Source organism: Ictalurus furcatus, chromosome 12 (assembly GCF_023375685.1).
Source record: "Ictalurus furcatus strain D&B chromosome 12, Billie_1.0, whole genome shotgun sequence".
NCBI classification, from domain to species: Eukaryota; Metazoa; Chordata; class Actinopteri; order Siluriformes; family Ictaluridae; genus Ictalurus; species Ictalurus furcatus.
In genome coordinates this window covers 10,253,955-10,269,106 of record NC_071266.1, presented here as the reverse complement: position 1 = coordinate 10,269,106, position 15,152 = coordinate 10,253,955, and the positions used below count along the sequence as shown (strand labels likewise).

At 38.7% G+C, this 15,152-nt stretch overlaps 1 protein-coding gene across 1 annotated transcript; it reads left to right on the top strand.

The window, feature by feature from the left end:
• The first annotated feature begins 2,862 nt into the window (after positions 1 to 2,862).
• chrna1 (cholinergic receptor, nicotinic, alpha 1 (muscle)) lies at positions 2,863 to 14,034 on the top strand. Its single transcript, XM_053638637.1, has 10 exons — positions 2,863 to 2,915; positions 3,078 to 3,136; positions 6,026 to 6,180; positions 7,894 to 7,938; positions 9,046 to 9,155; positions 9,382 to 9,577; positions 10,468 to 10,705; positions 10,794 to 11,017; positions 12,354 to 12,593; positions 12,842 to 14,034. The coding sequence occupies exons 1-10, from the start codon at positions 2,911 to 2,913 to the stop codon at positions 12,968 to 12,970; spliced, it is 1,401 nt and encodes a 466-aa protein (XP_053494612.1). The 5' UTR covers positions 2,863 to 2,910; the 3' UTR covers positions 12,971 to 14,034.
• Positions 14,035 to 15,152: the final 1,118 nt, after the last annotated feature.

Sequence of the window (15,152 nt, the reverse complement as noted above, 5' to 3'; positions counted from 1 at the left end):
AGCATGAAAAACATTGTTTAAACCCTTTCCAATAAAGATCTGTAAAACTTATTTGGATTTTACTATTATCTTTAAAATACAGTCTCCTGAAAAAGGGACTTTATATTTTGCTTAGTTTACTAGTAGTTGAAATTTAACTACTATTTATAAAATGCACCTAAGTGGAAACGTGTGCATTTCTCATTTTTTATTAATCTGTCCTGAGCCGATAGAGGGCGCTAAGTATATAGTATTTGCTGTTTATTGTCAAACATACAGAGAGAGTGCATACTTGTGAGGTTTTTTTTTTTTTTTTTTTTTTAAATAAGTGTACACAATGATAAAGACAAACTTTCTCAGGTAGTGCACTATGTAGTGAACATTGTTTGCTTTGGACGTTGTCTTTCATGTCACATTTTCATTTCTAGCTATTCCATTTAATAGAAGTATGTAGAAGTAAATATGGGCCTACAGTTTACATTGACAGCACTTGTAATAATACAAGAAAATTAGATTAATAATTCTTTATCTTTTTTAAGAATTAAACTGGATTTTAGGAGATGACTGAGCTCAATTATTTCATGCATGGGAACAAGTTCAGTTTATTTTATATAGACTTTTTATATTTTTATAGAAATGTGATTAAGCATTTCCCCCATTTCTTATCAGCCAAAGATCCATGATGCAATACAACCTTTAAATAGCTTATATTAAAATATACAGTGGGGGAAATATATTTTTTTCAGTAAATATGTTTCCAGTGATTGAAATCAGCTCACATGAAATTTTCACCAGAAATCATGGCATCAATGACATGGGAAAAAAGTATTGAACACGCTAACTGAAATTTATTGAATACATAGTGGAGAAGCCTTTGTTTGTAATGACAGCTTCAAAATGTTTCCTGTATGAAAAAATTAATCGGCGCAGTATTCAGGTGAGATTTTGGCCTGTTCTTCTAAACATATTGTCTTTAAATCTTGTTCATTTGGATTCAAGTCAGGTGATTGACTGGGCCATTCTGATACCTTGATTTTTTTTTTTCTCTGAAACTAATTGAGAGTTTCCTTTGCTGTATGCTTTGGATCGGTGTCCTGTTGGAAGGTCCACCCATGTCTCATCTTCATCATCCTGGTGGATGGCAGCAGATTCGTCTAAAAAATCTCCCAGTAAAGGGCTCCATTCATCGTTCCTTCAATTATATGAAATCTGCCAGTACCATGTGATGAAAAACAGCCCCACACCATGATGCTTCCACCTCCAAACTTCACTGTTGGTATAGTGTTTTTAGGGTGATGTGCAGTGCCATTTCTTCTCCAAACATGGTGTGTAGTATGACAGCCAAAAAGTTCAATTTTGCTCTCGTCTGACCAGGCTACACTCTCCCAGTACTTCATAGGCTTGTCCAAATGAGTTTAAATGAGCTTCGACATGCCTTTTCTTTAGTAATGGAGTCTTGCAGGGTGAGCGTGAGCAGTGGAGTGCACTGCCTATTGTTTTCTCTGTGACGATGACACCTGCTGCCTCCAAGTGTTTCTGGAGCTCTTTCCGAGTGGTCCTTGGCTCTTGGGCTACTCTTCTGACTATTCTTATGACTCCCTGGTCAGACATCTTGCGAGGAGCTTCTGTGCATGGCCGTTTGATGACGGAGTGATGTTGCTTCCATTTGCGGATTATGGCCCCAATGGCGCTTACTGGTAGATTCAGAAGTTTTGAAATACGTTTCGCAACAATAAAGTTGCAAAGGTCTTGGGAGAGCTCTTTGCTTTTACCCATCATGACATGTTTCTTGTGTGACACCTTGGTAACAAAAAGCCTTTTTATAGACTATCAATTTACTAACCCAGCTGATATTAATTTGCACAGATAGGAGGTATAATTACTTACGTATTTCAGCTGGTTCCCTGCCTTACCTTGCCTTGGAGAACTGCTTTTTCTTAGTGTATCCAATACTTTTTTCCTGTGTCATTCTACTTTATTACACATAACTTTATTTATGGTCTTTAATGTTGTGAATTCTTTATATTTTCGGATTTCTTGAGTTAATACTGATGTCTGGTGAAAATTTCATGTGAATAGCCTCATTGGAAATATATTTACTGAAAAAATGTTGACACGTTCAAATACTTATTTCCCTCACTGTGTGTGTGTGTATATGTATGTATGTATGTATGTGTAAAAGCGAGTACACCCCTCACATGTTTGTAAATATTTGATTATATCTTTTCATGTGACAACACTGAAGAAATGACACTTTGCTACAATGTAAAGTAGTGAGTGTACAGCTTGTGTAACAGTGTAAATTTGCTGTCCCCTCAAAATAACTCAACACACAGCCATTAATGTCTAAACTGCTGGCAACAAAAGTGAGTACACCCCTAAGTGAAAATGTCCAAATTGGGCCCAAAGTGTCTATTTTGTGTGGCCACCATTATTTTCCAGCACTGCCTTAACCCTCTTGGGCATGGAGTTCACCAGAGCTTCACAGGTTGCCACTGGAGTCCTCTTCCACTCCTCCATGACGACATCACGAAACTGGTGGATGTTAGAGACCTTGTGCTCCTCCACCTTCCGTTTGAGGATGCCCCACAGATGCTCAATAGGGTTTAGGTCTGGAGACATGCTTGGCCAGTCCATCAACTTTTGTGAGATACCTTATATGATTTGATTACATGATTCAGTCATTCCACGTTTTTACACATGATCCATTTCTTTTCACCTCAAGTTTTCACAAATTCTTGTGAGTAGCTTATTTTTCACACGATGCCATGCATACAACATTCACGTGTTTTTTTTTTTAACATGCCCATTACTCACATATTTGCCTGTGAAATGAAACGAGATCTAAAAATAAGTGAGATTTTGGTAGCTTGATGGCTTTTTGTCTCGCTGCTCATCTTCAGGAACTTGCAGCTGTTTATTTGTGTCACCATGAGGTTAGTGTTTCAGCTCTGAGAGCCAGCAGCTGCTCCTCTCTTGCTTTCAACAATAGTACACACACACACACACACACACACACACAAAAAAAAAAAAAAACACTGAAGTGTTTTGCTTAAATGTCAGTCTGATCAGCTTTTCACTGAACTCTTTAAGCACAGCCTGGAGATGAATCACGCACGAGTGTCTCTGCTTCCTGGGATTCTTCTTCTTCTAGTCGGTGAGTTCTGTTCAGCTCATGTTTGAGGATGGACTTGCTGAGTAGAATAGAAAAGAATTGCTTGTTTTTATTTCTAGGTAGGTAAATGTATAGTATCAAAGGTAAAAAAATACATCTTCTATTATAGTTATAGCTCTCCATCATCATGGAATAACTTCTAGAAACATCAGAAACATGTGCAATTCAGATTTTCAGATATTTCTAAGTGATATTTGTTCTGTCTGAATGTTGTGTTGTCTTTTTTTGGCCAGGGCTAAAAGAGATTTATTTTTTTTGTCTTAATGTGACTACTCTGGTTAAATAAAAACTAATAATAAATTGCATTTTTTTAAAAATAATATTGCACAAATTCTAATAATCTGAGAAGTTTATGAATACACGTTACAGTCTGTTGTGTCCAGCTTCATTTGTTCAGCTCACTTTATTGAAATATTAAAGTGAATGAGATGGTGAACTGTGACTGAATGATGTGCTAATTTTTTAAAGTCTACCTCGAATGGCTGAGGAATCATGGGAATGCGCCGGGACGCATGTTTCAATGACAGGTGCACGTGTGCCGCATGCTTCATGTTTCTAATTCTGGTCACCGGCGCATGCATGCTTCATTATTTGAGGGTTTTTAGGTTTTCAGGTCCTCCGTTAATGAAACTAAAGGTCATTGGAAATGGTTGTGAGGATATACAAGGTGAGGTTTTCTGAATTTCCTTTGTATGACCTCCTTTCTCAATAATAAAACAAAATCCACCTTTGCATGATGCATTTCTGAAATCCTCAAGGTGTTGACTATCTACATACATGAAATGTTGACTATTGTAGAGGCATTTTGGAAATTAAACTAAATTCCAAATTCACCCCATTATGCAGCTGAGAAATGAATATACACAGAAAAGAGTAAATGATTTGAAATGTAGAATCCATTTCTGAATTCCTCATGCTGCTGGTAAATAGGTTGTGTTGTTGTAAAGTCCAATCCATTTAAAACATCAGGTCGCTTCCGGAAAAAGTGCTGGCTGATTTCCAGATGGCTTCTTAATCCCGACAGTAGCTTGCATAAGTACTCCCCCTCCCCCTCCGCATTTTGTTGGGTTAATACCTAGACCTGAAATGGATTTAATCGGAATTACATGTCGTCGCCCAATACAATGGTTTGGAAGTAGCATATTGAAAAATGGTAAGTCGTGATTGCACAAGTATCCCCCCCCACTTGCTGTGAAACCCTTAAATAAGTTTATTTACCATCAGAAGACACATAATTAGTTGAGTCGTGATTTCAGTATAAATATATCCACTGATTGTGGAAGAACCCAGAGTTCTTTAGAGTATATAACTAAAGAAAGAGCATCATGGAAACCAAGGAGCTGTCAAAATAAGTCCAGGACCAAGTTCTGGAAAAGTGTCCCAAACTTTGAACATTGTTCAAATGTTGTTCTGTCTATTATTAATAACTGGAAAGAATATGGCACATGAAACGACGTCCACCAAAAGAACAGTAAGAGGGGAGCAACCATGTGTACAAAAGTCCATGCATGCAATATGTAAAAAAAATTTACATTTATGACTAATGACTTTTCTTTCATATGAATATGTTGATGCTAAACCTTCTAAGAGGAGTCTGTGGTCAAGCTCACCATATGATCCTTAGTTATGCAACAGGTGGCCATAATGAAAGGTTGCGTCAGGGGCAGCTGGTATAAATGTACTAGCAGGGTTAATCCCTGCTTGTATTTTGAAGACAAAGACATCGGTATATGTAATGTTTCTTTTTTTGCCATCCATATGATATTATTTGTTGTTAACAAATATCATCACAAGGCGGATTATTTCGCATATTTGTGGAACTTCTAGCGCAACAGCACCACCAACGACGGTTGTGAGAAAAATACATATGATATGAAGAAACAAAGAGTGACACTGGGGCTGATTTCTTTCCATGCAGCCAATCAGTGACAGTCATGTCAGGCAATTTCACTGAGTGACACGCCCCCTAGATTTCATCTCCATATACAGTATGGACTGATATTAAAAGTATAACGTTGTTTTTGTTGTTGATTGTTAGAGCCAGTAGAGCACTGCAGATTTGAAAATACTATTAGAAATCACAAATGTACATAGCTGTCTATCTGCCTTTAAGTAAGTGGAATAGTTTGTTCCACATCATTCTTATTAGGCTGCGTCATCGATGTGACCTTGTCATGTAATGCATTGAGTTATTGACATAAATGAGATATTCGCTTCTAATCTAATGTAATATAAGGATCAGCCATCATCCTATAATCCTTGGGTCACTGACATGAGCTATAAGAACATGTGTAGGTTTATACAAAAGAAAGAGACACATTCTGTAGATTTGCTAAATGAGATGCTAGAGCAGAGGTGTCCGATCTTATTTGGAAAGGGTCGCTGTGGGTGCAGGTTTTCATTCCAACCAAGCAGGAGCCACACCTGAGTCTATTGAAAGCTAAGATCAACTGATTAAACAGGTGGAATCAGGTGTGGCTCCTGCTTGGTTGGGATGAAACCCTGCACCCACACCGGCCCTTTCCAGATAAGATTGGACACCCCTGTCCTAGAGTAATGTTTACTCACATCTAAAATCCAATCAATGCAGAAATAACGGAGCAAATTCTCTACAAAGTGAGCTGAAGCGGTAATGTAATCGATTGTAAACTGATCCAAGAGCCGGAAAAGATCCTACTCGTCACTGGAGATTGCACGTGCATGACGTGACTGGGCATATCCACCTCCAGCAGCTCAGATAACGTGTGTTTAGATGCGTGCCATGTGCAGTTGCCTGTCTCTGTCAGGACTAATCCCCCCTTTATGTGTTTGCTTTTGTTGGATAGCAGGGATGTTTTAAAGTAACTCAAACTATTTGTGTGTGTGTTGTAGGTCTAGGTCCAGGTCCAGGTCAGTGCTCTTATGATGAGACGAGACTGATAAAGAATCTGTTTAAAGGCTATAACAAGGTGGTCCGGCCTGTGAACCATTTCAACGACGCCGTGGTCGTGACTGTCGGGCTGCAGCTCATCCAGCTCATCAGTGTGGTAACTCCTCACAAAAAAAGCACCTCTCACTGCTTTTGTGTTTTTTCTTTTATTCAGACAATTTCAGCAATTACTATACACAAATCCATAAAGCACTAACACAATTCACTGTATAGTTGTTTGTTCTTTTTTCTCGGTGCTTGAAGATCACAGATGATACACACTTCTAACTATAAAGTTTAACTGTGGCGATATTATTTTCCTTTCCTCGACTGCCCTTTTTTAAACATGGAAATCTATAATAAACTGCATAAATAATAATCCTGTAGGCCTATATTTCTTGTTTATGTCTAGGTAGAGCATCATTAAAATGCCATGCATCACTGTTTTTACATTTAAAATCAATTTTCAGACTTCATTTATTTCCAGGGTTGGGGGTTCGAGTCCCTCTTCCGTCCTGTGTGCGCAGAGTTTGCATGTTCTCCCCGTGCTTTGTGGGTTTCCTCCGGGTACTTGGGTTTCCTCCACCAGTCCAAAGACATGTGGTGTAGGCTGATTGGCTAACTGGCATTTCCAAATTGTCTGTAGTTTGTGAGTGTGTGTGCGATTGTGCCCTGCGATAGGTTGGCACCCCGTCCAGGGTGTCTCCTGCCTTGTGCCTTGAGTTCCCTGGGATAGACTCCAGGCTCCCACGACCGCATGAAGGATAAGTAGTATGGAAGATGGATGGATGGATGGCATTTATTTCCATATTTTGATTGATATTTTCATTCCTCTTTACAGTTTATGCTTATGCCAATATCATGTCATGCTAACTGTTTTTATTAATGAATTGATTTGTACAGCACCATAACTGAACTTCAGCAGCGTAACATTTGGGTCATGTGCTTTCCTGATTATTCTCTGGATATAAAAAATAAAAATATAGAGATTGTCTATTATGCAGATGTAGATTACAATTATTAATTCACGTGTCCTGTTTGATCTATCTATCTATCTATCTGTTAATTTGGCTGATCATTTATTTATTTATTTACTTACTTGCTTATATGACTGTTTTTTTTTAATTTGGCTCTTTTTTCTTTTTTTCTTTCATTTTGATTCTCTCTCTCTCTCTCTCTCTCTCTCTCTCTCTCTCTCTCTCTCTCTCTCTCTCAAACACACATAAACCTCCTTACAATTAATCTACACATTAGAAGAACTCCAAGTGATTAAATCCGAAACATGGGTGTATCCTGGAACAATATCAATCTATATCATATGCAGAAAGGAAGATTTTGAATCGATATCCTTCAATTATTTTATTAAATCTTGAACTGAATATCTTTACTAAACCAGTATTGTTCTTGTTTGTTCCAGTTTTTGTTTTGTGATAATGGAAAAAAAAATCTATGAAACCAAACACCTTTGTCTTAAGGATGTGCAAACGTTTGCACTGTACTGTAGTATTTAATATTTAATAATGTTCACTCTCTGTCGTGGTTCCATGTTTCTACCTGATCAGATATTTCACATCCATAAATTTTGAAATACCACTTATCTCTCCATTTGTCTTTCAGCTTAATTTAAACACAGAGTTCTATCAGGTTCTCCTAAGATTTTAGTTTCCCAAAAGGACATTGTGAATTCTTATATAATTACATGCACGATATCAGGATTTACTCTGATCTGTCTGTCTGTCTCTCTCTCTCTCTCTCTCTCTCTCTCTCTCTCTTCCGGTCTCTTTTATCTTACACACACATTCACTTTCTCTCTCTCTTTCCTCACCCACAGGATGAAGTTAATCAGATCGTCACCAGTAACGTGCGTGTCAAGCAGGTCTGTGTCTCTTTCTGTGTCCTGTTGAAAATCACTCTAGGATCTTCGTGCTTACCTCTTATCGCGCTCTTATGACTGAGTTTGGCTGTTATTTAAAAGGTTAGATGTTTTTCCATGAGCTGTATCAAATCAGAGAAGTCAAAATACATGTCACTGCTGCAGACAGATGAAAGATAACTAACCGACTAAACCGTCTGCTTCTCAGACGCATGAGAATATTAAAGGCAAGGAAAATCACAGGTTGATATTTATGCACTTGTTCTGATATGTTAGTGTTTCTGTAGTAACATCTCATTCTACAGGGACTTGTTTGAAAGACACGTTTATATTTAACATTTGGGGAAGGAGTCTCCAGTGTCAGCGCTGTAACAGTCAGATTTAAAGCTGTAATCTTCAGGACAGATGAGTTTAGACTTCACTACATGTTTCTCTGTAACATGGCAAGCTGCATTTGTTTATGGCTGATTTAATAAAAAAGAGGGGGAAAAAATAGACTGAATAGGGGACCACTGTTTATAGCTACTATTAACTGATGACAAGAACGAAATTGTTTCACAGTCATTCTATAACATTAAATGTAACTATAAACGCATAAAACGTGTGGTATATTGTTCTCTCATTAATGAAAATTGCAACTGTTGGTGAATTGCTGTGATACAAGAGGAATAAAAGACATTCAGGGCATGCTGTTATTGGAAAATATACTTTATCACACCAATCGGTCATCAGTAGTTTTCCTATAACAGGGTTTTATTCATTACTTGACATGTACTGACTGTACCGGATCAAAAGTCTCTGAAAATGTGACTTCATTTCATCGCCAAACTTTCTATTAACCTTAATTTGATAATTTTTCCATTGTAACCACTCAGGCTGCTGTGTTTTATAAAGAATACAGTGAAACAGTAGAAATATTTGCCTCTCTTCCCAAAGATGAATGGGTCAGTGAGAAAAAGTTCTGCATCTAATTGACTCGAATCACTAAAAAGAATCATTTTGCAGCACATCACCAGTTTGCAGCAATAAGCGAAGCAGGAGTGTATTGATTTGTGGTAAATAAGGCGTGATGCATATCCTTTCATTTTCTTTTCTTTTTCTTTCCTTCAGCAATGGAAGGATGTGAACCTGAAGTGGAACCCAGACGACTACGGAGGAATCAAGAAGATTCGAATTCCCTCCACTGACATCTGGAAACCAGATTTAGTGCTTTATAACAAGTAAGCTCATGTTAGATTTCTGTACACTCTCAATGAGGACGCATCGAAAATGTCTAAATGGCCAAGTGTGTTACTTATATTTCTAAAGAATGATGCATTCTTATATTTTCATAATGAGACAATAGGGTAGGTATTTGGTATGCTACTGTCATTTATTTAGTTCCCATTACATGCAGAAATTGACTGTGCAGTTAAATGAGTGATGGTGTGTGATTGTGTGTTGCAGTGCTGATGGAGACTTCGCCATTGTGCACCAGACAAAGGTCTTGCTGGAACACACCGGGTTGATCACGTGGAATCCTCCAGCCATCTTTAAGAGCTACTGTGAGATTGTGGTCATTTACTTCCCTTTTGATCTGCAGAACTGCAGCATGAAGCTCGGCATATGGACCTACGATGGAAACCTGGTTGTCATCAACCCGGTACACACACACACACACACACACACACACACACACACAGTCACACACAGCTGAATGTAAATACATGCCTTTCATGCAAACAAACAGTTCAGATACTGAAAACAGAGCTGTCTCAGAGAGCCGACCCGAAGAGCTAACTCAGAGCTGACCCAGAGCTGAATCAAAGTTCTAACTCAAAGAGCTGACACAAAGAGCCTAATAAAATAATTGGCTAAAAGAACCAACTCAAGGAGCCAACAAACAGTTCAGATATTTGAAACAGAGCTGACTCAAACAGCCAACCCAAAGAGCCGACTCAAAGTGCTGAATCGAAGAGCTGACTCAAAGAGCTGACTCAAAGAACTAACTCAGAGTGCTTACTCAAAGCACTGACTTAAAGAACCTTATAAAAGAACTGACATAAAGAACTGACTCAAGGAGCCAACTCAAGTACAAAAAAGGTCAGTGCTTTGTGTAGGACACTACACAAAGCACTGACCTACTGACCTACTTCTTCCACTCCAACTTTTGCAAACTATGTCTTCACGGAGCTCCCTTTGTGCACAGGGTTATCATCATGCTGGAACATGTTTAGGGCCTCTTGGTTCCAGTGGGCCTCTTGGTTCCTCTGTGGCAACAATTTGGGGAAGAACCACATATAGGTGTGATGATCAGGTGTCCACAAACTTTTGACCATATTGTGTATGTCAAGAATAATAGAGGGAATCAAACAGGGAGCTGGTCAGAGGATGTGAAAGAGGTTGGAGGCAGTGATAAAGGCTAAGGATGGACATACATCATATTACAGAATGTTCATATCACATTCAGAGAGGATGAAAACTGATGATTTTTTTTTTTTAATCCATCATTTTGATTTTTAATTATTAATATCGTAACACATTTGTGTGTAGGACAGCGACCGTCCAGACCTCAGTAACTTCATGGAGAGCGGCGAGTGGGTGATGAAGGACTACGGGAGCTGGAAACACTGGGTGTATTATGCATGTTGCCCAAACACACCGTATCTGGACATCACCTATCACTTCCTGATGCTGAGACTGCCGCTGTACTTCATCGTAAACGTCATTATCCCCTGCATGCTCTTCTCCTTCCTCGCCGGCCTCGTCTTCTACCTGCCCACTGACTCCGGTAACTCTGTGTGCTGGCGTGTGTATGAATTTCAACATCTCAGTTCTGCCGTATAATGCTAAATTATCTATCTGGTGTGTGTGTGTAGGTGAGAAGATGACCCTCAGTATCTCCGTCCTGCTGTCTCTCACTGTGTTCCTCCTGGTGATCGTTGAGCTGATCCCGTCCACCTCCAGTGCCGTCCCGCTCATCGGCAAATACATGCTCTTCACCATGATCCTCGTCATCGCCTCCATCATCATCACCATCATTGTCATCAACACGCACCACCGCTCTCCCAGCACACATACCATGTCTCCCTGGGTCCGCAAGGTACGCAGAGCGAAACTGATAATAAATAAATAATATTGAAACTGACAAAACTCCCTTTTGTGATTTTTAAATAGTTCACTGTGTTATAGATATCAGTATTCGAGACATGTCTCTAAACCCAATGTAGACTTTCTCATTACTTCAGTACAAAAATAATATTTTAGATATTATATACTTTGGGCGTAGTGGTTAGCACGTTCGCCTCACACCTCCAGGGTCCGAGGTTCAATTCCCGCCGGGGCCATGTGTATGCGGAGTTTGCATGTTCTCCCCGTGCTGCGGGGGTTTCCTCCGGGTACTCCGGTTTCCTCCCCCAGTCCAAAGACATGCATGGTAGGTGGATTGGCATTTCCAAAGTGCCCGTAGTGTATGAATGGGTATGTGAATGTGTATGTGATTGTGCCCTGCGATGGATTGGCACCCTGTCCAGGGTGTACCCCGCCTCGTGCCCGATGCTCCCTGGGATAGGCTCCAGGTTCCCCGTGACCCTGAAAAGGATAAGCGGTATAGAAAATGGATGGCTGGATGGATGGATATTATATACTTTATTTACTGTACACGAGCTCAGGTTGGGATCATGAAACACAGACTCAATCTACATTTGACAGACAAATGATTAATGCATAACGATGTGTTAAGCTAGCTAACTAGTAATGTAGGAGAACGGGATTTTCTACAGTAGTTAGGTCAGGGCTATTCAAAGTATACAGAAAAAAAGCACTTTGTGTTAAGTAAAATGACAGCTTATGATTTCTTTGCTGTGTAAAATAAAGATTGTTCATTGTGTTCTCTAAGTAAAAAAAAAACCCCAAACATTATATTTAATACATTTGATCAAAGATGCGAATTTCTCTATGCTAAGGTGAATGCTATGCCAATGCTAGCTTCCCTACACAACTGTAATGTCATGTAGAGGGTCGACTGGTATTTTAAGGTAAATCATACTCATAAACGATTTGGATGTAAAAAGGAATAACTAGAGCACTAGTTTATATTTAGTACATGACCATCCAGAGTAATTTTTGTTACAGCAGGATATGCAAAAGCTAATAGCATTGGCTAACCATGAAAGGGAAAGGGGCGGGTTTATTTGCATATTCATGCATATTCAATAGGCTCTTGTATTCTATGTGGTTAGGCTAATTATTCTGTTTTTTTTGTTTTTTTACCAAAAATGCTATTTATAATAAAAAATACGAGCAGTATTCCTGTACAAACTGATTTATTTCTGTACAGATCAATTGTGTAATAAAGACATCATTATAAAGAAATCATTGTGTTCCCGAGTTATTTTTTAGTCTGACTCTAATCTGAGCACCCTCTCTCCATGCTGCAGATCTTCATCGATACCATTCCGAACTTCATGTTCTTCTCCTCCATGAAGCGGCCGTCTGAGGAGCGGAAAGACAGACGCCCTTTTCCTGCCGACTTTGACATCTCGGACATTTCTGGGAAACCTGTGCCCTCTTCCGTCACGTTCCAGTCACCCATCATCAAACACCCGGAGGTGCAAAGCGCCATCGATGGTGTCAAATACATCGCTGAGACCATGAGAGGTGACGAAGAGTCCAACAATGTAAGAGCAATCTTTCAGTTCCTCATTCTCTCTCTATTACTTGCTTGCACATTGCCTTTTCTTCCTCCGCTTCTTCTCTTTTTTTTTTTGCTTTTTTTTCTCAGGTTGTTAGATTTTAGACTTGCCCAAATTTTGACCTCAGTGGAAATTTCCCATGTTCAGAACCAAGTCAAAATCTTCCTCTCCTCTCTAGCGCTTTCCTCTTTTGACAATCTCTCTTTCGTTCTTTCTCTCCCCCTCTCCTCCAGGCTGCTGAGGAGTGGAAGTTTGTGGCCATGGTGCTGGATCACATCTTGCTCTGCGTGTTCATGGCCGTGTGTATCATTGGCACGGTGGGAGTCTTCGCCGGACGCCTCATAGAGCTCAACATGCTGTAAGCGGAAAATTGCCTGGAGGCCTGAAGTGAAGCCAGGGGCTTGAGTTTAGCACCAGCTCCCATCACACAGCTTTCAGCTGGGCTATGCTAGCAACAAGGTCTGCTTGGAGTGGATGCTAAAGGCGCACAGAGCCTAGTTTACTGCTGAAAGCTCAGAAGCACACATAATCTTGTCCGATCTTGTCAATCTAATTTTCTTAAATTTCTCCAATGTGTATTTAAAGGAAAAATCCAACCTGAACGACATGAATCTTAATCTTTATAAAATCACATGATCTTTAATGGCGTCCAAGATTGAGTCTGTAATGTAATCTTGAGAAGAGTTGAGTTTCTTAGCCCTCACTTCATTTTTACCTACCGTGATGCAGCGACGCTTTAGTGCTTTACTGTGTCTAGCTCTCTCACCTCCTTACACTTGTCATGTCGTAGTTTGCAAACTAGCCGTACAGCTGCACTGCATTCTGGAAATTTCAGTCCAATGTCTCCACTGGATTTCTCATTAATATGACGTTGAACTTCACTGGAAGATGATGAGCGAGAAAAGAAGCTCTTGCTTGATTGAGTTCATTGAATTTCCTCTACTATTAAACCCCCTGTGATGTCAGCGCAGTAACACAACCGCTAACTCCTGACAGGAAGCATAAATATACAGCACTGATTACTAAACACGTCACAGATATTTCAACATAAAGGTGTTTCAGGGTGAAATTTCCCTTTAACTCCACAGTTTCTTTCTTTTCTTCATGATTTATTCTCATGATTCAGCTTTATCTATCTGCGGTTCTTGGTATTGGTATGACCACGGAAATGCCATGTGTTCAGTCTGTGTTGAGAAATGAAGACGTGTGACGTTACCTAAAGCACACGAATGTATTTTGTGTTGATATACTATGTGAACAGGTTACATCTGAGATTTTTGTTTTTGAAATTTCTGGTTCCGCAAAAGAAATGCCTTAATATTTTAAAATTCAGATAGGAAAAACTTATTTCTCTTTGCACAAGAGTTAATGAGAATGAGAGCAGCAGTTCAATTACTGTTAATTACATTTTAGGATTTTGACCAGTGCTGATTTGAAATGCCAGTTTGCATGTTTTTTATATATATATATATATATATATATATATATATATATATATATATATATATATATATATATATATATATATATATATATAACTAACTTTTTTATACTCATTAGTAAGAGCACAGTCCAGTTGAACAGGACAGTGGAGAGGTTTTTTGTATTTGAATGTGAACCTTCCTGTTAATGAATGAATGTTAATGTATGGGGTCAAAGGTCACAGGAGCCTATACAGTTACACTCCAGAATGAAACTTTCCACTGTGTGTATTGGGCATTATTTCTTAAACTCTTGCTGTTTTCTTTCAAATAATTTTTATTGACTTTTTTTTTCCACATGACAACATAATTTCATTTGAGTCATGTCATTAATGCAAACTTGAATGTGTGTTTTCCATTTTTTCCGTTTGACTATGTGCTTGTAGTCTCAGACTGTTCCTCAAAATGACCAACATGACTTCTACAGTCACATTGCTTCCTTGTACTCACTAAAATGTGTGAAGTGTGCTGGGACCGAGTTCGTCATCTGATATTCTTTTACATTTTATGCTGATTTTTATATTTCATATTGTATTGCATGTACAATGAGTCACATGACAGACCTTTTCAGAGCAACACCGGAGACTTGGAATTGTCATGCACATGCATGGTTAGACTGCAAGAACTTTCCTTTGACATTTTCAAGGTTAACAGAGGGGTTGGTAGCTTAAATCACTTTGATAGGTGAATGAATAAAACATTTTGTGCAGTGTGTATTGTTTTCTCACCTAACATGTTTAATATGAAATGTTTTAATGTGTTTATGAAAATTATTTTTTTGCTTGCTCTTGTTTTCCGATATGCAATAAATGCTTGGTTAAACAGCATGCTTGAAATGTTATTTTTCCAGAAATAATAGCGTTTCATAGCATTTGCATTTAAAATGTAGCTCAAAAGTTATTTGTAATTTCATTGCAAAAATCAAATACACTGAAAATTTAAAAAAGCAAAACATTAAGATGTCAAAGGAAATAAAGAGGTGTACATTTAATAAAAGCAATAAACGTGAACTAAGACTAGCATGTAAAACCGGAAAAATAAACTAACGATGGATGGATAGATA